A 20,142-nucleotide genomic window follows, 5' to 3' on the forward strand; every position below is an offset into this window, starting at 1 on the left:
TTTTCTCTGCGTTTTTATCTCAACTCCCCAGACACCAGATCCCTGTGCCCGCCCTGGAATGTCCTGGAATGTCCTTTACACACAGCTACAAAAACCCCGGGAGGCAGAGGGGGCAGGGCAGAAACCCCAGGAGCTCGGCCAATTCCTGGGATCAGAGCTGGGCTGATTCCCTGGATCCAAGCTCAGCCAATTCCTTGGAACAGAGCTGGGCTGATTCCCTGGATCCAAGCTCAGCCAATTCCTTGGAACAGAGCTGGGCTGATTCCCTGGATCCAAGCTTGGCCAATTCCTGGGATCAGAGCTGGGCCAATTCCCTGGATCCAAGCTTGGCCAATTCCTTGGACAGAGCTGGGCTGATTCCCTGGATCCAAGCTTGGCCAATTCCTTGGAACAGAGCTGGGCCAATTCCCTGGATCCAAGCTTGGCCAATTCCTGGGATCAGAGCTGGGCTGATTCCCTGGATCCAAGCTTGGCCAATTCCTTGGACAGAGCTGGGCTGATTCCCTGGATCCAAGCTTGGCCAATTCCTGGGATCAGAGCTGGGCCAATTCCCTGGATCCAAGCTTGGCCAATTCCTTGGACAGAGCTGGGCTGATTCCCTGGATCCAAGCTTGGCCAATTCCTGGGATCAGAGCTGGGCCAATTCCCTGGATCCAAGCTCAGCCAATTCCTTGGACAGAGCTGGGCTGATTCCCTGGATCCAAGCTTGGCCAATTCCTGGGATCAGAGATGGGCTGATTCCCTGGATCCAAGCTTGGCCAATTCCCTGGATCTGAGCTCAACCAGGCTCTGGGATCACAGATAAACCAATTCCCAGAGGCCAAGCTCAGCCAAGCCCTGGGAACAGAGTTGGGCCCATTCCCCAGATCAAGGCTCTGGGATCAGAGCTGGGGCTATTCCCAGACCCAGGATCAGAGCTGGGCCTATTCCCAGACCCAGGATCAGAGCTGGGCCTATTCCCAGCTCTGGGATCAGAGCTGGGCCCATCCCCAGACCCAAGCCCATCCCAGCCCCAGGATCAGATCCAGGCCCAGCACCAGCCCCAGGATTGGACCCAGGCCCAGTCCCAGCCCCAGGATCAGGTCCAGGCCCATCCCCAGGCCCAGGATCAGGTCCAGTCCCAGCCCCAGGATCAGGTCCAGGCCGATCCCCAGGCCCAGTCCCAGCCCCAGGATCAGGTCCAGGCCCAGCCCCAGGATCAGGTCCAGTCCCAGACCCAGGCCCAGGATCAGGTCCAGTCCCAGACCCAGGATCAGGTCCAGGCCGATCCCCAGGCCCAGTCCCAGCCCCAAGGTCAGGTCCAGGCCCATCCCAGCCCCAGGATCAGGTCCAGGCCCAGCCCCAGGCCCATCCCCAGCCCCGGGGTGCAGTTCATGCCGAGAGGTCGCTGTTGTCGAACCTCTCCTGGTCGTAGACCTCGGCCACCACCTTCCTGCCCGCGAACCAGCGCCCGTTGAGCGCCTGGATGGCCTTGTGAGTCTCTGAGGCCATGGAGAACTCCACAAAGATCTTGACGATGATCTCGGCGTCCTCCTCCTCGCCCTGCTTCTCCTGGTAGATGATGACCCTGTTCACAGCCCCGAACTTGCCGCACTCCTCTGTCACCTCTCCCTCCAGGTCATCGTCGATGTCCTTGGGATCCACCATGTTCCGCAGCACCATCACCGTGGACTGCAGGGAGGGACGAGAGGAGGGGGTGAGGGCTGGAGACGTGCATGGGGCACAGCCCAGCACCAAAACCCCAAACCCCAAACCCCACTGCGGGCACTGCAGCCATGATATTTTGTGAAAAATCCTTTTGCTAGGATGAGAAGCTGAGAGGCCTCAGAAATGAAATGTAAACAATAATTATCTGCTGCTGTGGAATGCAACAGGTGCATCTGGGATTGGTCTCAGGTGCAGCTCTGATTGGTCTCGTGTGGTTGTTTTTAATTAATGGCCAATCACAATCCAGCTGTCTCAGAGTCTCTGGCCAGTCACAAGATTTTATTATCATTCCTTTCCTATTCCTTTCAAGCCTTCTGATGAAATCCTTTCTTCTGTTCATTTAGTATAGTTTTAATGTAATACATATCATAAAATAACAAATCAGCCTTCTGAAACATGGAGTCAAGATTCTCATCTCTTCCCTCATCCTGGGACCCCTGTGAACACTGGCACACAGGCACCCTCCAGGGGGCTGCAGGCTCAGCCTCTCAGGGATAATCACAGAGTTCCTATTGCTGCCTGGCAACCCGATGAAGGAGGAATGATGAGGAGGACGTCATCTTACTAGAAGGCTAATTAATTACTTTATTATACTGTACTACATTCCATGTAAAGTGAATCTGCCAAGCACTCACTCTGCACACAACTGCTCTCTCTGCACTCATCTCCTGACCCTCCCTTGTGACTGTCCAGACAGTCCAGGACACACACACACACCTGGGGCTGACAGGCCAAGGAAACAAAACACCATCACTCTGGGTAAACAATCCCCACACTGCATTCCACTTTGGCACAACAAATGATAAGAATTGTTTTTCCTTTCTCTGACGTTCAGAGAATGTGAAACTCAGAAATATTCTTGGGAAGATTTGTGCCTTGCTTTTCTCTGTGAAGAGAAATGTGGCAGCAAGTTTCCAGGCCTGTGTGCTGCTGGCCCCTGGATCAGAATTCCCCTGGCTGGGAATGCTGTGGGCCATTTCCTGGGACACTCCTGGAAGCACAACGAGCCTTGGGCACCACTCTCATCTTCCCTGTGCTGCTGCCATCCAGGTATGTCACTGGCACATTTTCTGGAAAAATCCCTTGGCCAGGATTTCTCTCCTGGGAAGCTGAGCAGCCTCACAAAAACTGTAAACAATAATTTATCTGATTTGCTTCTCCTGTGTTTTGCTGCTTTGGAATGTGCAGGTGATTGCTTCACTGGTTTCATGTGAATTGTTTTTACTTAATGACCAATCATGGTCAAACTGTGTCAAGACTCTGGGGAGAGTCACGAGATTTCATTGGTGTCTTTCCAGTTTTCTGTCTGTATCCTTTCTGTATTCTTTAGTATAGTTTAGTTTAGTATTCTTTAATAACATAATATCATAAAATAATAAATTACCCTTCTAAGAACATGGAGTCAGATTCACCATTTTCCTCGCCTTTGACAGGGGACCCCGAAAACACCACACGGGTATTGTTGGCTTTTCCTCAACAATTCTGTGACAATTCTCTTTGTGTTCCTTTCCTCCCCTCCCATAAAGGATTCCCCAGGTGCCCCCAGCAGGACACACAGGTGGGTGACGTGGGTGACACACCTGCACCCAGCCCTTCCATGACTGAGCCCCTCGGGCTCTCAGATCACCTGGCCTGAGCTCCAGGGCCACGTCCAGGTGGCCTCTGGGCACCTTCAAGGACAGGAATTCCACCCCCTCTGGGCAGGCTGCTCTGTGCCCCTGGCCCTGGCACACCTGGGCCATTCCAGGCTCTGCCCCATCCCATTCCAGGCTCCACGTGAACACATTTCCTGTGGCTGCTCCTCACAGCCCAAGCCAAGGGCACTTGTAGGCTCAGAATCCCAAACAGCTTGGGATGGAGCATTATATTAAAAAAGACTTGCAAGTTTTGGTTTTGGGGAGTTTTAAATTTTTTAAACCTTAAATGAGACTATTTAGCTCTGCTCAGCTTTTCCCAAGCCAGGCTGTCCCACGGACTGAGGTGGTTGTGGCTGCTGGGACAGGAGCCCCAAGGTGTGTTTAACTTCAGGCACCCTTGGGAAGAGGAGGGAACCCTCATTCCTTGGGAATGCTGTCAGCTTTGTCCCTATCAGCAAATGGGGAAGAAATGCCTTAGGTTCCCTGTCAAAGCTCAGGAAATCTGCCAGGAGACTCCAGCAAAGGAACAAACTGGACATGCCCAGGCAAGATCACCAAGTCCTCTCTGACAGCCCCCACAAAAATCCATGAACCCATTGTTCTGTTTAATGTTCTTTTTCTACCCCTCATTCTTGTCCTCCTCCTCACTGCAATTCCCATGAACTTCTGTTTGATCAGCACCTCAGGGGTTCACAGAATCAATTCAGGTGGGAAAAGACCTCCAAGACCACTGAGTCCAACCAAGGCCCACCCTGTCACCCAGATTGGGGGCTCCTCTGGGATTCTGCACAGGACTCACCCTCTATGGGATGTAGTGGGGCAGAGGTGAACTTGGTTCTTGGGACAGACTGGCCTGGCCTGTGCCAGTCCCACCCTTCCAGCCCAAAGGCCACCAGGGTTGGATCCAGTGACACCAGAGCTCAGTCAGAGACTCCTCACCAGGGCCTGCTCTGAGCCCTCCAAGGGACTCAGGGAAGATCAGGGAATGCCAGGATGGTTTGGCATGGAGGGACCAAGAGCCCATCCTGTCCCACCCCTGCCATGGGCAGGGACACCTCCCACCATCCCAGGGGGCTCCAAGCCCTGCCCAGCCTTGGGATGGGGCAGCCACAGCTTCAGGGTGCCCTAAAAACCCTTATTATTGGGATATTATAGGATACGATTATATGGAATACTGGGAAGGATTCCTTCCCAAAATCTCACCTAACCCTGCCCCCTTGGCAATGGGAAACCATTCCCTTGTCCTGGCACTCCAGGCCCAGGTAAATCAATCCTGAAGTGCCCCTGAGCTCAGAGCTGCTGTGGGTGCCCCTGTCACAGACATCTTTTATGAAAAATCCTTTCCTTAGGATTTTTCCTCCTGAGAAGCTGAGAGGCCTCAGGAACAAAATGTAACCAATGGTTATTTGCTGCTGTGGAATGCAACAGGTGCATCTGGGATTGGGCTCATGTGGTTGTTTTTAATTAATGGCCAATCACAGCCAGCTGGCTTGGACAGAGTCCAAGCCACAAGCCTTTGCTATCTTTCTTTCTTCTTCTATTCTTAGCTGGCCTTCTGATGAAATCTTTTCTTCTATTCTTTTAGTATTGTCTTAATGTAATATATATCATAAAATAATAAATCAGCCTTCTGAAACATGGAGTCAGATCCTCGTCCTTTCCCTCATCCTCGGACCCCTGTGAACACGGTCACATCCCCCTGAGCTCTGAGGTGCTGTGGGTGAGCTCAGAGTTGCTGTGGGTGTTGCTGAGCTCAGAGGTGCTGTGGGTGAGCTCCAAGGTGCTGTGGGTGAGCTCAGAGGTGCTGTGGGTGAGCTCAGAGGTGCTGTGGGTGAGCTCAGAGTTGCTGTGGGTGCCCTGAACTGCTGTTGCTGAGCTCAGAGGTGCTCTGGGTGCCCCTCAGAGGTGCTCTGGGTGCCCCTGAGCCCCCCTGCCCTGCAGAGCCCAGCCTGGCACACAGGTGGCAGCTGTCCCCTGCCACACTCACCTCCTGCTTGCGCAGCAGCTTCTGCATGACCATGTGGCGGGCGCTGCTGCCCGAGATGCTCATGTGCTCCTGCTCGCTCAGCATCTCCGGCCGCTCCGACTCCTGGAACACCTCCTCCTCCTCCTTCTCCTTCTTCACCTCCACCAGCCCCAGGGCTGGGGGGCTGGCCAGGATGGGATTCACAACGCCCACCTGCGGGATGGTCACCGGGATGGGCGGCCGGGCAGGGGTCACACCTGGGAGAGCACAGGGACAGGAGGGTGGTCAGGGACAGCTGGGCAATGGGCAGTCACAGCTGGGCAATGGTGAGTGACAGCTGGGTGATGGTCAGGGACAGCTGGGTAATGGTCAGGGACAGCTGGGCAATGGTGAGTGACAGCTGGGTGATGGTCAGTGACAGCTGGGTGATGGTCAGTGACAGCTGGGAAACATTCAGTGGTAACCAGGCCATGGTCAGTGACAGCTGGGCAGTGGTCAGTGACAGCTGGGTGATGGTCAGTGACAGCTGGGCAGTGGTCAATGACACCTGGACGATGGTCAGTGACACCTGGACGATGGTCAGTGACACCTGGCAGTGGTCAGTGACACCTGGACGATGGTCAGTGACACCCAGTGCCCATTATCCAGCTTTTCCCCCCATGCCAGGTGTTCCTGCTGGAACCCACGGCGTGTCCCCTCTATTGGACACAAAATGAATCCATAAAACATCCAAGCTCCTGCCCAGGCAGGGCCAGGAGCAGGAGTCGTGGACTCCAGGCACAGAGTCACATCTGTGGAAAAGGGACACAGGTGACAAGGGCAGAGCACACACAGGTGACAGCAGGAGGGGACACACAGAGGTGACAGGAGGCACAGCACACACAGAGGTGACAGGAGGGGACACACAGAGGTGACAGGAGGCACAGTACACACAGGTGACAGCAGGAGGGGACACACAGAGGTGACAAAGGCACAGCACACACAGGTGACAGGAGGAGAAGCACACAGGTGACAGGAGCACATGCACATGACAGAAGGAAGAGGACACACAAATGCCAGGAGGAAGGGGGCACAGGGGCCAGGAGGAGGGGACACACACAGGTGTCAGGAAGAAGGGACAGACACAGGTGCCAGGAAGAAGGGACAGACACAGGTGACAGGAAGAAGGGACACATACAGGTGACAGAAGGGGATGCACAGAGGTGCCTGCAGACAGGGGACAGAGGTGCCAGATGCAGGTGACAGGAAGAGGGGACACACACAGGTGACAAGGGAACACACACAGAGGTGCCTGCAGACAGGAGACAGAGGTGCCAGGAGGAGGGGACAGACACAGGTGACAGGAGAGGACAGACACAGGTGCCAGGAAGAAAGGACACACACAGGTGACAGAAGGGGATGCACAGAGGTGCCTGCAGACAGGGGACAGAGGTGCCAGATACAGGTGACAGGAAGAGGGGACACACACAGGTGACAAGGGAACACACACAGAGGTGCCTGCAGACAGGGGACAGAGGTGCCAGATGCAGGTGACAGGAAGAGGGGACACACACAGGTGACAAGGGAACACACACAGAAGTGCCTGCAGACAGGGGACAGAGGTGCCTGCAGACAGGGGACCCACCTGTGATGACACCAGGGGCCTGTGCAGCCATCACAGCCTGGGGCAGAGCCCCCAGGGGCTGGGCCAGGGTCAGGGCAGGGGACACGAGCCCCGGGGTGGCCAATGTGCCCAGCACTGCAGCTCCTGCCACGGCTTCCTGTGGGACACAGGGAAAACCTGGGGTGAGCCCTGCCCCAGGGACTGTCCCTGCAGAGCAGCCAGCCAGGCTCAGCTCCCTGCACCCGGGAAATTCCCAACACTCCCATCCCAGGAGCTCCCAGTGCTGGGAGGGAAGGCAAAGGCGTCACCCAGCCCAGCAGGGAAACAAACTCTGAAAAACCCTGGGAGAAAAAGCTTCTCCAGGAACCCCAATCCCAAGAAGAAAAACCTCCTCCTGGAACCCCAATCCCAAGAAGAAAAACCTCCTCCAGGAACCCCAATCCCAAGAAGAAAACCTCCTCTGGAATCCCAATCCCAAGGAAAAAAAAGCTCCTCCAGGAACCCAAACCCCAAGGAAGAAAAACCTCCTCTGGAACTGCAATCCCAAGGAAGAAAAACCTCCTCCAGGAACTGCAATCCCAAGGAAGAAAAACCTCCTCCTGGAACCCCAATCCCAAGAAGAAAAACCTCCTCTGGAACCCCAATCTCAAGAAAAACCTCCTCCAGGAACCCTAATCCCAAGAAGGAAAAACCTCCTCCAGGAACCCCAATCTCAAGGAAGAAAAACCTCCTGGAACTCCAGTCCCAAGGAAGAAAAACCTCCAGGAACTGCAATCCCAAGAAGAAAAACCTCCTCCTGGAACTGTCCCAAGGAAGAAAAACCTCCTCCTGGAACCCTAATCCTAATCAAGAAAAAGCTCCTCCTGGAACCCCAATCCCAAGGAAGAAAAACCTCCTCCTGGAACCCTAATCCTAATCAAGAAAAAGCTCCTCCTGGAACCCCAATGCCAAGGAACACCCTGACTCCAGACACCCAGAACTCCCACAGCATCCAGGAGGAACATCCAGCTGAACAGTAAACACTTCCATGGAAGGACTGAGATAATGTGCCTAAAACACACCCCAGGATCCCCATGGTTTTTGGCTGTTGTTGCTCTCCAGGCCATTGTAGTCCTGGTTTAGTTGCTCACATCCTCCTCTCCCTTGTATTCTCGGGGCTCCTGTAATCCCTGATGAGGCAGAGCAGATCCCAAGGTTTTGTCCCTCCATCCCAGATGTTAGTGGATCTGTGACTGCTGTGATATCCCAACTCCCCTTCCACATAAATGCCCAAGCTCTGGGATCCAACCCATCCCATCAGGGCTCTGCCCCCAGTGCCCACAAGGCCACTCCTATTTCCACTGGAGATGAAGCTTCTAAGGAGGGGAATGGGAAAGTGCTGGAACAAAGCCACTGGAATTTCTGGCTCCACTGGAAATGGCTAAAAATCTTCTCCCAGTACTTTTGGTTCCTTCACTTCCCTGCAAGCCTGACTTTTCCTCCCTCTGGCAGACAGGGGTGACCCCTGCTCCTCTCTCTTTAGTGCCACTCTCCTGACAGGAAGAGATCCTGCAGTTTCCTGACAGAACAGCAGGATTTACCCGTGTCTGTACCACATCCCCACCACTTCACTTCAGCAGAGTCCATTCTCCCTTCCCCAAGTGATTCTGATCCGAGTAATTCCAGCCATTCTCACCTTCCTCCCTGCCCTGACTGCAGAGCTTTCCAGCCCTGTGGAATCTCTCCTGGGGACCTGTGAGCTCCACATGAGGGGCAGCTCCTCCCACTCCTGCCTCCACCTTTGATTCAGGGTACATTCCCCAAAAAGCCTTTGGGAGCCCCAGCTCTGCTGCAGCAGCACCAGAGGCTGCACTGAACATGCAATTCCTGCCCAAGAAAACCCCACCACACAAACAGTGCTGGAATTGTCTTGCTCCATGGGCTGCAGGGCCATGGGGAGATCCTGCTGCCCAAAGCAGGGAGAGGGGCACAGCCATGGGCATCTGTCCCACCCAGGAGCTCCTGGTACCTTCAGGAAATCAGAGAACCCGAGTTCTGTATCAATATCCAACCCACCCTATCTGTGCCCTTCCCTGTTTTTAGCAGCCTAAAGCCATCCCAGGCCTGTTGCACCCTGCTACAGGTGTGACCTTCAGCCAGAGAGCTGCTCCTGCCCCCAGCCCTCACCCCTTCCATGTCCTCCCCTGCTTTCTTTCAGCCTCTCTTGCAAACATTTTCCCCTCACTGCTGGCTTGATTTCCAGACTAGGAATTCCCTCCACCCTTCCCCACCAGTTCTTGGAATAAAGCTCCCATCAGCTGTGCCAGATCACTCCAAAATCTGCTGTCTCAGATTCCCCACTGCCAGGGACAAGCCTCCATGTGTGAAATCCTGGCACAGAGTATGATCTGGAATCGTGGCATCCTGGAATGGCTTGTGCTGGAAGGGACCTTAAAGCTCACACAGTCCCACCCCCTGTCATGAGCAGGGACACCTTCCACTAGCCCAGGTTGCTCCAAGCCCTGCCCAACCTGGCCTTGGACACTTCCAGGGATGGGGCAGCTTTTCTGGGCACCCTGTGCAGTGCTCTGTGCTGTCCCTGTGCTTTACCTCTGCTGTCCCTGTGTTCCATCCCTGTGTCTCACCTGTCCCTCCCCTGCTCCATCCCCCTGTCTCACCTGTGCTGCATTCTGAGCTGTCCCTGTGCCTCATCTGAGCTGCCCCCACATCACATCTGAGCTGTCCCTGTCCCGTTTCACCTCCACGTTTCACCTGTGCCTCCCCTGTTCCATCCCTGTGTCTCACCTGTGCCTCCCCTGTTCCAATCCTGTGTCTCACCTGTGCCTCCCCTGTTCCACCCTGTTCCACTCCCATGTCCCACCCGTCCCTCCTCTGTTCCACTCCCTGTGTCTCCCCTGTTCCAGCCCTGTGTCCCACCTGCTCCAGCCTGTTCCACCTCAGTGTCTCCCCTGTCCCTCCCTGAGTCCCACCTGTCCCTCCCCTGTCCCACCCCGTGTCCCACCTGTTCCATCCCTGTCCCTCCCCTGTCCCACCCCCGTGTCCCACCCCCGTGTCCCAGTCCGTGTCTCACCTGTGCTGTGATCTTGGCGGTGGCAGCAGCAGCAGCCACAGCAGCTGCAGGGGGGAGCCCTCCAGGTGTGGCAGGTGTCAGGAGTGGCATTGGGGGTGTCACGGCCTTGCCTACCCGCAGGTACTGCCCCCCCAGGTCAAAGAGGTTCATGGAGGACACGGCATCCTGGGAGGACTGGGCCTTCTCGTACTCTGCAGGAGGAGATCATTGAGTAATGAACCTTCCCTGTTCAGTCATGGAATTATGGAATGGTTTGGGTGGCAGGGGACCTCAAACACCTTCCAGCCCCACTCCCTGCCACAGACACCTCCCACTGTCCCAGGCTGCCCCAAGCCCCAATGTCCAACCTGGCCTTGGGCACTGCCAGGGCTGGGGCAGCCACAGCTTCTCTGGGCACCCCGTGCCAGTGCCTCATCCCCTCACAGCCACCATTAACTATATTTTTAAATCCAGCCTTGACCTGGATTTATTCAGGTCCAAATTTATTCAAATTTAAATAAATTTGGACCTGAATAAATTCAATTTTGGCTAAATTGAATACATTCAAATTTATTCAATTTATCCACATTTATTCCTACCCCCTAAGGAAATTCCTTTGCTAGGGTGGAAATCCCAGCCCCGAGTGCAGCTCCAGGAGCAGAGGACACCCCCCTGCCCTGCCCCAGCCCCAGGAGCAGAGGACACCCCCCTGCCCTGCCCAAGCCCCAGGAGCAGAGGACACCCCCCTGCCCTGCCCCAGCTGTACCAGCCCCGAGTGCAGCTCCAGGAGCAGAGGACACCCCCCTGCCCTGCCCCAGCCCCAGGGGCAGAGGACACCTCCCTGCCCTGCCCCAGCTGTACCAGCCCCAAGGGCAGCCTCAGGGGCAGAGGACACCTCCCTGCCCTGCCCTGCCCTGCCCCAGCCCCAGGGGCAGAGGACACCTCCCTGCCCTGCCCCAGCTGTACCAGCCCCAAGGGCAGCCTCAGGGGCAGAGGACACCTCCCTGCCCTGCCCTGCCCTGCCCCAGCCCCAGGAGCAGAGGACACCTCCCTGCCCTGCCCTGCCCTGCCCCAGCTGTACCAATGAAGCCGTAGCCTTTGTGCTTCCCTGTGGTGGGGTCCCTGGCCAAGGTGCAGGATTTGATCTTGCCAAAGGCCTCGAACACGCTCTTGATGTCGTCGTCGGACAGGTCCTGGTGCACCGAGGCCACGTAGATGCGGTTGAAGGCTCGGGCCTCCTCTGCCAGCTGGTCAATGATGGGCTGAGCCTGCCCGATGTTGCTGGGCCTCCCCACCTGCAGGGACAGGGTGGCAGTGGAGCTGGGAAGGGCCTGGAGGGCCTGAGGGAGCTGGGAAGGGGCTCAGCCTGGAGGAATGGAGGCTCAGGGGGGAACTTGTGGCTCTGCACAGCTCCTGACAGGAGGGGACAGCTGGGGGGGTCGGGCTGTGCTCCAGGGAACAGGGACAGGACAAGGGGAAATGGCCTCAGGCTGGGCCAGGGGAGGCTCAGGCTGGAAATCAGGAGGAATCTCTTCAAGGAAAGGTATTCAGGCATTGGGAGGGGAGGTGCTGGAGTCCCCATCCCAGGAGACATCAAAGGAATGGCTGAACATGGCACTCAGGGCTCTGGGCTGGGTGACAGATGGGGCTTGAAGGGCTGGGAGGGATTTGCTCGATGGGAATGTGAGCAGTTCCATTATTCTGTGGTATGGACAGCCCATGGAGCAGGGCAGCACCTGGCCCCTGCCTGCCTGTGCAAAGCACAGCACAGCTCCCAGGGAACAGGTCCATGAGCAGTTCCATTACTCTGTGGTATGGACAGCCCATGGAGCAGGGCAGCACCTGGCCCCTCCCTACCTGTGCAAAGCACAGCACAGCTCAGAGGGAACAGATCCAGAACAGCTCCATTATTCTGTGGTATGGACAGCCCATGGAGCAGGGCAGCACCTGGCCCTGCCTGCCTGTGCAAAGCACAGCACAGCTCCCAGGGAACAGACCCAGAACAGTTCCATTATTCTGTGGTATGGACAGCCCATGGAGCAGGGCAGCACCTGGCCCTTCCCTACCTGTGCAAAGCACAGCACAGCTCCCAGGGAACAGACCCAGAACAGTTCCATTATTCTGTGGTATGGACAGCCCATGGAGCAGGGCAGCACCTGGCCCCTGCCTGCCTGTGCAAAGCACAGCACAGCTCCCAGGGAACAGGGCCATGAGCAGTTCCATTATTCTGTGGTATGGACAGCCCATGGAGCAGGGCAGCACCTGGCCCCTGCCTGCCTGTGCAAAGCACAGCACAGCTCCCAGGGAACAGATCCAGAACAGCTCCATTATTCTGTGGTATGGACAGCCCATGGAGCAGGGCAGCACCTGGCCCCTCCCTACCTGTGCAAAGCACAGCACAGCTCAGAGGGAACAGGGCCATGAACAGCCTGCACTGATGGGGTCCTGGGCTCTGCTCCTCCTCCCTGTACCCATGTACCTTCCCTGACCTGCCAAACTTCCAGGGGCTGAGAAGCACTCTGCCAGCAAAGCACAGCATTCCTCCCTCCTTCCTAAACCCCCTGGGCCCTCTGCACACACTCAGGGCGTGTCAGAGACACCATGAAAAGATATAAAGAATCAGCTTTGCTTTGTCTTCAAAAGAATTCCATGTGTGGGTGGGAAAACCTGAGTGCAGTCCCTGGAGCCAATCTCAGGTGGGACTTGCAGCTTTCTCCTCGGGGAGGAGGGACCCAGAGCCACCGTGTGCCCCATGTTGGACATCAAGGTCCATCAGGGAACAGTCTTTAGGTTCCTTCCCCCACCACAGGGCTGTGGGGAGCGTTTCCAGGCATGAAACCAGGAAAAGAGAAGCAGGAATTTGCAGAGCAGGTGTGTTACTCACCTTGATGTTCCTTCCCCCCAGCATGACAGAGTTCATCTGCTCCAGGGCCAGCTGGGCGGCCTCGGGAACCTCGTATTCCACAAAGGCAAAGCCCTGGGGTGGGAGGAGACACCTGTCAGTCACTCCAGCTGTGCCAAGCTTGCCCATGGACCTACAGGTGGGATTGATTCCCACCTCCCTGATTCCTGCTCGTGGCCCGAGGAGATTCCTTGGAGAAGCATTTTAATATGGCAGAAAATGCCTGCAGAGGTTACCCCAAGGGCATCTGATTCTGGAGCCTCAGACTCTGAGGCCCTGCAGCAAAACCCTGCCTAAGGGCTGCTGCAGAGCTTCATGTTGGACAGCAGGAGGAATTTCTTCACTGAAAGGGTGGTGAGGCATTGGAAGGGGCTGTCCAAGGAGGTGTGGAGTCCCCATCCCCGGAGATGTCTGAGGAATGACTGAGTGTGGCACTCAGTGCACTGGGAGCTCTTTTCCAACCTCAACGATTCTGATTCCATGCACTTCACCCCACACACCCCCGGCTCCCACCACAGAATCCTGCCCTAAGCAGATCAGGGAGCTGCAAACATTCACCCCCAGTGCTAAAAGGAGCCTGTTCTTCACAGGGATAGAGGCCCTTTCCTCTCCTGGCTGCATCTGGAAAGCCTTGAAGAGAGGAGGATGTTCCCTGAGGGCTGGGAATCATGGAATCATGGAATGGTTTGGGTTGTAGGGACCTTAGAGCCCATGCAGTTCCACACCTTCCACTAGACCAGGTTGCTCCAAACCCCATCCAGCCTGACTTGGACACTTCCAGGGATGGGGTGGATCCACAAATTCTCTGGGCAACCTGTGCCAGGGCCTCCCCACCCTCACAGGGAAGGATTCCTTCCAAAATTCTGCAAAGCCGCTTATTTTGTGTTTAGGACACACGGCTGAAAGAAATGTCCTTGCAGAAGACCCCAAAAGGCCTCACCACTGGGGCATCAGCACCACCAGCTCTCGCTGCCCCCAAGGAATTCCACCCCTTCCCAGGACAGTTCCCCTCCTCTTTGCCAGACCCAGGCAATCCCACAAGGGTTTGGCCGGGACGGGACCTTAAAGCTCCTCCAGCTGCCCCCCGTGCCGCAGGCAGGCAGGGAACCTCCCGGCAGCCCCGTCCCACCTTGTGCTTCATGGTGACCGAGTCCCAGGACATGTCGATGCTCTTGATGGGCCCGAAGGGGGCGAAGGCCTGGCGGATGGTGTCCTCCCCCAGCTCGTAGTAGATGGAGCCCACGTAGACCCGGCACATGATGGCGAGCGCGCGCTGCCTCTGGGCCGCCATCTGTAGCGAGACAAGGACTGGCCGGTCAGTGCCGGGCTGGCCACGGCCGCGGGGCCTCCTCCCCCTGCTGCTTCCCTCCCGGAGCCAGCCACAGCCTGGACCAGAAGGATTTCCCTGCTCGCTGCACAGGCCGCTGGAGCGGATCCGCCCGCCTCGGTCCCGGATAAAGTCCGGCCCGTGCCGGGGCACGCACGGCTCGGCCCCCGTCCGGCCGGGTCTCACCTCCAGCCACGCCTGCAGGAGGAGGGAATCCCTTCGCTCTAGGGCAGCTTCCCCCTCCAGGCAGCCAAGGGCTCAGCTGGGGCACTGGGAGAACCCCTCCCGCTCCCCCCAGCAGCAGAGATCCATCGGCACTCCCGCCCCCTCCCCGGCAGCACAGGGCCTGGAACTGGGAACCTCCCCCCGCTCCCTCCGGCACCAGAGCCTCCCCCCGCCCCCGGCAGTCCGAGATCCAGTACTGGGCACCACCACTGCCACAGCTCAACAGCAAAGCCAAACACTTCCGTGGCCCAGTGGGACTCCTGGGAAGCGTGTGGTGCCAGTACTCATCCCTGCCTGGCGGCACTGGCTGTGCTGGGGCAGCCCCGCCGCGCGGGCGCTGCACACAGGCTTCCTGCCACGGTGCCCTACGTCTGCCTGGAAAGCTGCTCTCGAGACAAATCCAGCCATTCCTCACGGGAGGGATCCCAAAAGCAGAGCACAGTGTGCCTGTCCTTCGTGTCTGTCACCCCCAGAGCAGCTCTAGAGCTGCTGAGGGACGTGGCCCTGGAGATGCGGCCACGCCTCGGGGCTCTGGAGGAGTCACTGCCTGCATGTGAGGGGACGGCTCTGGGGCAGGTGGGACACACCTGGGGCACGGAGAGGCTGGTGCAGAGCACGTGCAGCAGCAGCAGGTGACGCCTCTGGCCCTGCCCAGCAGCACAGCAGGGAGCTCTGAGCCCCCCCTTCCCTCCCTAGCACCCCCAAGGCAGAGGGGCTGCAAGCAGGGCCCTCAGGAGACCATGTCTGGGGTGCCCTAAGGAGCACGAGAGCTCTGCCATGCCTGGGGACCCCTGGGGCAGAGGGAAAGCACTCAGGGCCTCCTCAAGGCTGATTTTTGGGGTGCCCCAAGGAGCACAGGAGCTCTGCCATGCCTGGGGACCCCTGGGGCAGAGGGAAAGCACTCAGGGCCTCCTCAAGGCTGATTTTTGGGGTGCCCCAAGGAGCACAGGAGCTCTGCCATGCCTGGGGACCCCTGGGGCAGAGGGAAAGCACTCAGGGCCTCCTCAAGGCTGATTTTTGGGGTGCCCTAAGGAGCACAGGAGCTCTGCCATGCCTGGGGACCCCTGGGGCAGAGGGAAAGCACTCAGGGCCTTCTCAAGGCTGATTTTTGGGGTGCCCCAAGGAGCACAGGAGCTCTGCCATGCCTGGGGACCCCTGGGGCAGAGGGAAAGCACTCAGGGCCTCCTCAAGGCTGATTTTTGGGGTGCCCCAAGGAGCACAGGAGCTCTGCCTGGGGATGCTGCAGCCCAAAAGGAGGAGGAGCTCGTCTGTGACAGGCACAGCAGCAGGGACACAGCCTGCACCCAAGGGACTCCTGCTCCCTACTGCTCCTGTCCAGGACTGCCCCTGGAAACAACCTGGGAGGGTTTGACTCCTGCCATTCCATACAGGACACTGCAAACAGGGACAGCTCTCACCCCAGACTGTCCCTGAGGTGACATCAGACCCCAACTGCTGCTCCCGAGGTGACATCAAGCCCCAGACTCTGCCCCTGAGGTGACATCGAGCCCCAACTGCTGCTCCTGAGGTGACATTGAGCCCCAACTGTTGCTCCTGAGGTGACATTAAACCCAAATTGCTGCTCCTGAGGTGACATCCAGCTCCAGCTGCTGCTCCTGAGGTGACATAAAACCCAAATTACTGCTCCTGAGGTGACATTAAACCCCAATTGCTGCTCCTGAGGTGACATTAAACCCCAATTGCTGCTCCTGAGGTGACATTAAACCCCAATTGCTGCTCCTGGGGTGACATCCAGCCCCAGCTGCTGCTCCTGGGGTGACATCCAGCTTACCCCCTGCCTGGCTAAGGATTTCCCAGCACGGCTGGGCCACGGCTCTCTTTACTCTGCAGGCTGTGACCAGCAGGACTATGGCACGTACACATGCAGCACAGAGGCTGAGTGCTCTCCCAGGTGCTCCAGCACGTCCCCAGCTTTGGGGCAGGAAAGCCCCTCAGTCTGCAGCTCATCTGCTGAGGGGCTCAGAGCCACCACCAGTGTCACCCTGAGTGTCCCAGGGAGGTGCCTCTCCTGAGGAGCCTCTGCAGGAGGAAATGCCCACCTTGCCCTGCCACAGGACTCTAAAGGAGAGCTGGGGGAGTGAGGAGGACTCAGGATTTTCAGACGGCAGAATTCCTTCCTGCAAAGGGTGGTCAGGCACTGGAAGAGGCTGCCCAGGGAGGTGTGGAGTCCCCATCCCTGGAGGTGCCCAGGGAACACCTGGGCTGGTGACAGGGTGGGGATCAGGCACAGCTTGGACTCCATGACCTTGGAGGTGTTTTCCAGCCCTAATGACCCTGGGATTTTGGGCTTGCAGAAGGCAGAGCTGAGATGGGCTGTGCTGACTCTGTCTGTGGGGCACCAACAGGAGCATCTGGGTGGGGGATGTGCCCTGGGCCCCTGAGCTCAGCACAGGTCGGTGTCAGGGCCTCCTGCCTGGACATGTCAGTGCTCTCAGCAGCCCCCAGGCTGATCTCACTGCTCCCTGTGCCTCCTTCTCCTCCTGTCACATGGAAAAGCACCTGAAGCCTCAGGCAGGCAGCAGCTCCCACCTGTAGCTGTGCAGCGCTGCTCTAAAGGGATTGGAGGTTATTTTAAGGACTAAACCCCCACCTTGGGGTGCTCTTGTGACCAAAGCAGGTGATGCACAACCCCCACCACGAGCACCAGTCACGACACAGGGGATGGTGAAGGGATGTGGGAATCTCACACTGTGACACTGAGGACTGAGCCCAGGGGAAGCTGTCACTCAGGCCCTGAGACCCAGAGCTCAGGGAGTTCAGGCTGTGCTGCCTCCACAAAGGAACTGGGGAACCTTGGCCACAGGGAAAGTGCTGGACAGGGGCCTGTTTGCACTTTGTGCATCCTGAGTGGGCTCTGGGATGAAGCACCTGCCAAGAAAGGGATATCCTGACTGCTCTGAACTGCACCAGGCTCGGGCTCCTGGGCTGTGTCCACCTGTGACTGCCCAGGGAGGAATGGCTGAGGAAAAGGGGTCACTGAGCCCAGTGCCCTGAGGGTCATAAGCCATTAAAACTTTCCTGTGCCACCAACTCAGCTGTGCCCAGCTGGGGAGAATGAGCCAGAAACAATCTAGGCCAAATTGCTGCAGTTCCACTGTCAGGCAGCAGCTCCAGGGATGGGGGGAGTTCCTGGGCATGAGGGCTCCGACGCCATCTCTGCCAAATCCACACCAAGAAGGCTGCTCTGCTCCACTCCAAACTCAGCCCTGCCCCAGAACAGCCACTCTGGCTGCCCACTGACACACCACCCCTGCCAAGGGAGGGAGACTGGGGATTTCACCTCAGTGCCCTTTTCCTTGCAATCCAAACCTCCGCCCGTGTTTTACACCAGGCACAAATCTCATATTCCAGCAAGCCGGAGAGGTATTTACAAATGTGCAAATGAATTTACAAGTGAACCTTTGGGTGCACAGAGGAGTCAAAGGCCACTCTGTCCGGAAAAAGGAGGGGATGGCTTGTGCCAAGTCATTCAGCTCTTTGTGGCCTCTGATTAGAAGGGGCACAAAGGCTCACAGGAGTTCTCTGATCAGTCCTGCAGTTCTGTCCCTCCCATGCTGCTTTTGCTGCACTCAGAACGTGCCATACTGCCCTGGTCTGGAGCGTGCACAGTAAAGAGAGTCTGAGCCTGGGCTGCACCATGCTCTGCCAACCTCCGGCACCCCGGCCCTCCCCAGCACCGGCCGGCTCTGGCTGCTGGGAGGTCGTTCCACAACAAGTCGCCCCTTGGTGAGTTACCTTGGCCGTTAGTTTTAGGTCGGGACCTCAGAACTGTAGCATCCCTAGAAATGCAGCTCCCACAATTTCACAGGTGTGTTCAGAACTGGTGGAAATCTAAAGCTGTCTGTGCCCCCGAGTGGCAGTGTCCCCGCAGACTGCACAGCCTGGGGTCTTCTCGGGGCAGTGACACCTCGCTCTGCTCCTGGGCGTGTCCAGTACAGGTGGGGATGTGGGAGGGCTGCGCTGGGCGCGGACAAGAGCATTGGCACCACTACGAACGTCCCCACGCTAGGCCCTGACTAAGACAAGTGCCCCAGAAGAAGTGAATATGTCTATTGACCGATTGTAAAGGTGAGAGAGGATCTCCAAAGCCCATTGTCACTGCTGCCATCTGAAAGACAGTAAAGACAGAGTTCAGTCTGTTGGAGCTGAGCATACTACGGCTGTTTGTACAAACTCAAGCAGAGCGGCGGCGCAGGGGCACCTGCGAGAGGCCTCTCCTTCCTCGGCCCTCACTGCCTGGTCCCCAGGAGTGTCCGGCGCCAGGACCCTGCCGAGCCCGGTCCCACCAGGCCAGGGTGGGGTTGTGCTGCTGCCGCTGCCTCGGGAAGCAGGGTGGGATCCCAGGGGGGGACTCAAGGCAATAGTAACCTCTGCAACCACTGTCCTTGGTTCACCCCCAGCATTTAAAAGGAGCCCCTCAACTAGAGCAGACCCTCAGAACCAGGCACAGCCCCAAACGGCCTTGGCTGCCGGGCAGGGAGAGCACATCCGCGGGGATTCCTCAGGCAAAGCCCTCGTTTTGGGCTTCCTGACTTTGAGGAAAGGCACTGAGACGTGTTCCAGAAACCTCTGAAGGAGGGGAGGTCAAACCCCAGTTAAGGGCTCTCCCGGTATGGGCATTTCAGTACAAGCAGGAACGGCCAACAGAAATTCTCCAGAATTGAGAGCACCCGGGTGCAGGGGAGGGAAATGGGGCAGCACTGGGACACGGGGGGACACAGGGACCCTCCCTCAGGCAGAGGAGATGGTGACAGGCCACCGTTCCCAGGATCCCTTCTGCCTTCACCACCTCAAACACGGCTCAGAAGCAAAGCCCACGGCAAAGTCTTTGGCTTCTCGTATCTCAAGAAGGGACGTCCAACAGGACAGCAACTTTTAACCATTTCCTCAGGGAACAAGAGAGATCTGCGGGCAATTTGTGAGGTTAGTCAGGGTGCCTGGGGGAGCTGCAGGCTCAGGGCTGTGCTCTGGTTCCGAGGGCCCTGAGAACTCCACCGTGTCGGGGGGAGCACGAGGCACAGGGAGCGGCTCGCAGGGGGCTCTCACCTGGAGGTTGGTGAGCTGCTGCTGCTGGTGGGCGATGGTTTGTTTCACCAGCACGCTCTTGATGCTCTGCTCCATGGCGTACTTCTTGGCCTGCAAGGAAAACAGGGGCTCTAGGGGCAGCACAGCACGGCAGGGCAGGGAAGGAGGCCTCCACAGCTCCCAGAACCTTCTGGTCTCCGTGCCTAAGCACCAGGGCACTGCCCCCAGCTCTCCAGGGCCCTGGGACACAGAGGATGTGGTGAGGGGCAGCCCAGGGAAGCAGCATGCACCAGGAGCTCAGGGTTCCCCTCTTCCACCCCTGCAGCCCACCGCAGCCCCTTACCTGCAGGGCCGGGCGGGCACGGCCTCCTCCAGTCCTGTCCTCTCCTCTCAGAGAGCCTCTGCACACACAGCTGCTACAGGAGGGAAGGGGCTCCAGCTCCCTGCTCCTCCCCATGGCCGCCCCTGCACTGGGCTCTGGCCTCTCAGCACGCCCGGCCTGCTCTGGCTCTGCTCCCCAAACACGGTACAGCTCTTCCCTGGCTCTGCTCACCTCTGGCTCTGCTCCCCAAAACACGGTACAGCTCTTCCCTAGCTCTGCTCCCCAAAACATGGTACAGCTCTTCCCTGGCTCTGCTCACCTCTGGATCTGCTCCCCAAACACACCAGCTCTTCTCTCT

General features: G+C 57.7%; 1 protein-coding gene and 1 long non-coding RNA gene across 8 annotated transcripts in view; one reads left to right on the forward strand and one right to left on the reverse strand.

The window, feature by feature from the left end:
- The window catches only part of PUF60 (poly(U) binding splicing factor 60), a 27,096-nt gene continuing 6,954 nt past the window's right edge, over positions 1-20,142 (reverse strand). Inside the window, exons 3-13 of one of the 6 annotated variants that reach the window (XR_013185076.1) lie at positions 19,484-19,573; positions 18,495-18,545; positions 13,994-14,155; positions 12,847-12,939; positions 11,044-11,257; positions 9,984-10,174; positions 6,935-7,070; positions 5,332-5,567; positions 1,328-1,671; positions 984-1,178; positions 1-953 (exon numbers count right to left, since the gene is read on the reverse strand). Coding sequence is in view for 4 of the 6 variants with exons in the window: in XM_077190068.1 (XP_077046183.1) it covers positions 1,372-1,671; positions 5,332-5,567; positions 6,935-7,070; positions 9,984-10,174; positions 11,044-11,257; positions 12,847-12,939; positions 13,994-14,155; positions 18,495-18,545; positions 19,484-19,573 (1,473 nt within the window). In the remaining 2 variants the exon portion in view is untranslated. Of the gene's footprint in view, positions 1,203-1,327; positions 1,672-5,331; positions 5,568-6,934; positions 7,071-9,983; positions 10,175-11,043; positions 11,258-12,846; positions 12,940-13,993; positions 14,156-18,172; positions 18,472-18,494; positions 18,546-19,483; positions 19,574-20,142 lie in introns of those variants that run through there. The other 5 variants (XR_013185083.1, XM_077190068.1, XM_077190073.1 and 2 more) reach the window with 5 other exon arrangements.
- LOC143695655 (uncharacterized) lies at positions 1,070-3,102 on the forward strand. Of its 2 annotated transcripts, XR_013185087.1 has the most exons (3): positions 1,070-1,178; positions 1,328-2,757; positions 2,896-3,102. It is a non-coding gene; the product is annotated as an uncharacterized LOC143695655 (long non-coding RNA). The 2 variants fall into 2 exon arrangements; XR_013185086.1 differs by having other exon boundaries at positions 1,328-3,102.

The sequence above is a fragment of the Agelaius phoeniceus genome, chromosome 1, assembly GCF_051311805.1.
Source record: "Agelaius phoeniceus isolate bAgePho1 chromosome 1, bAgePho1.hap1, whole genome shotgun sequence".
Taxonomy (NCBI): Eukaryota; Metazoa; Chordata; class Aves; order Passeriformes; family Icteridae; genus Agelaius; species Agelaius phoeniceus.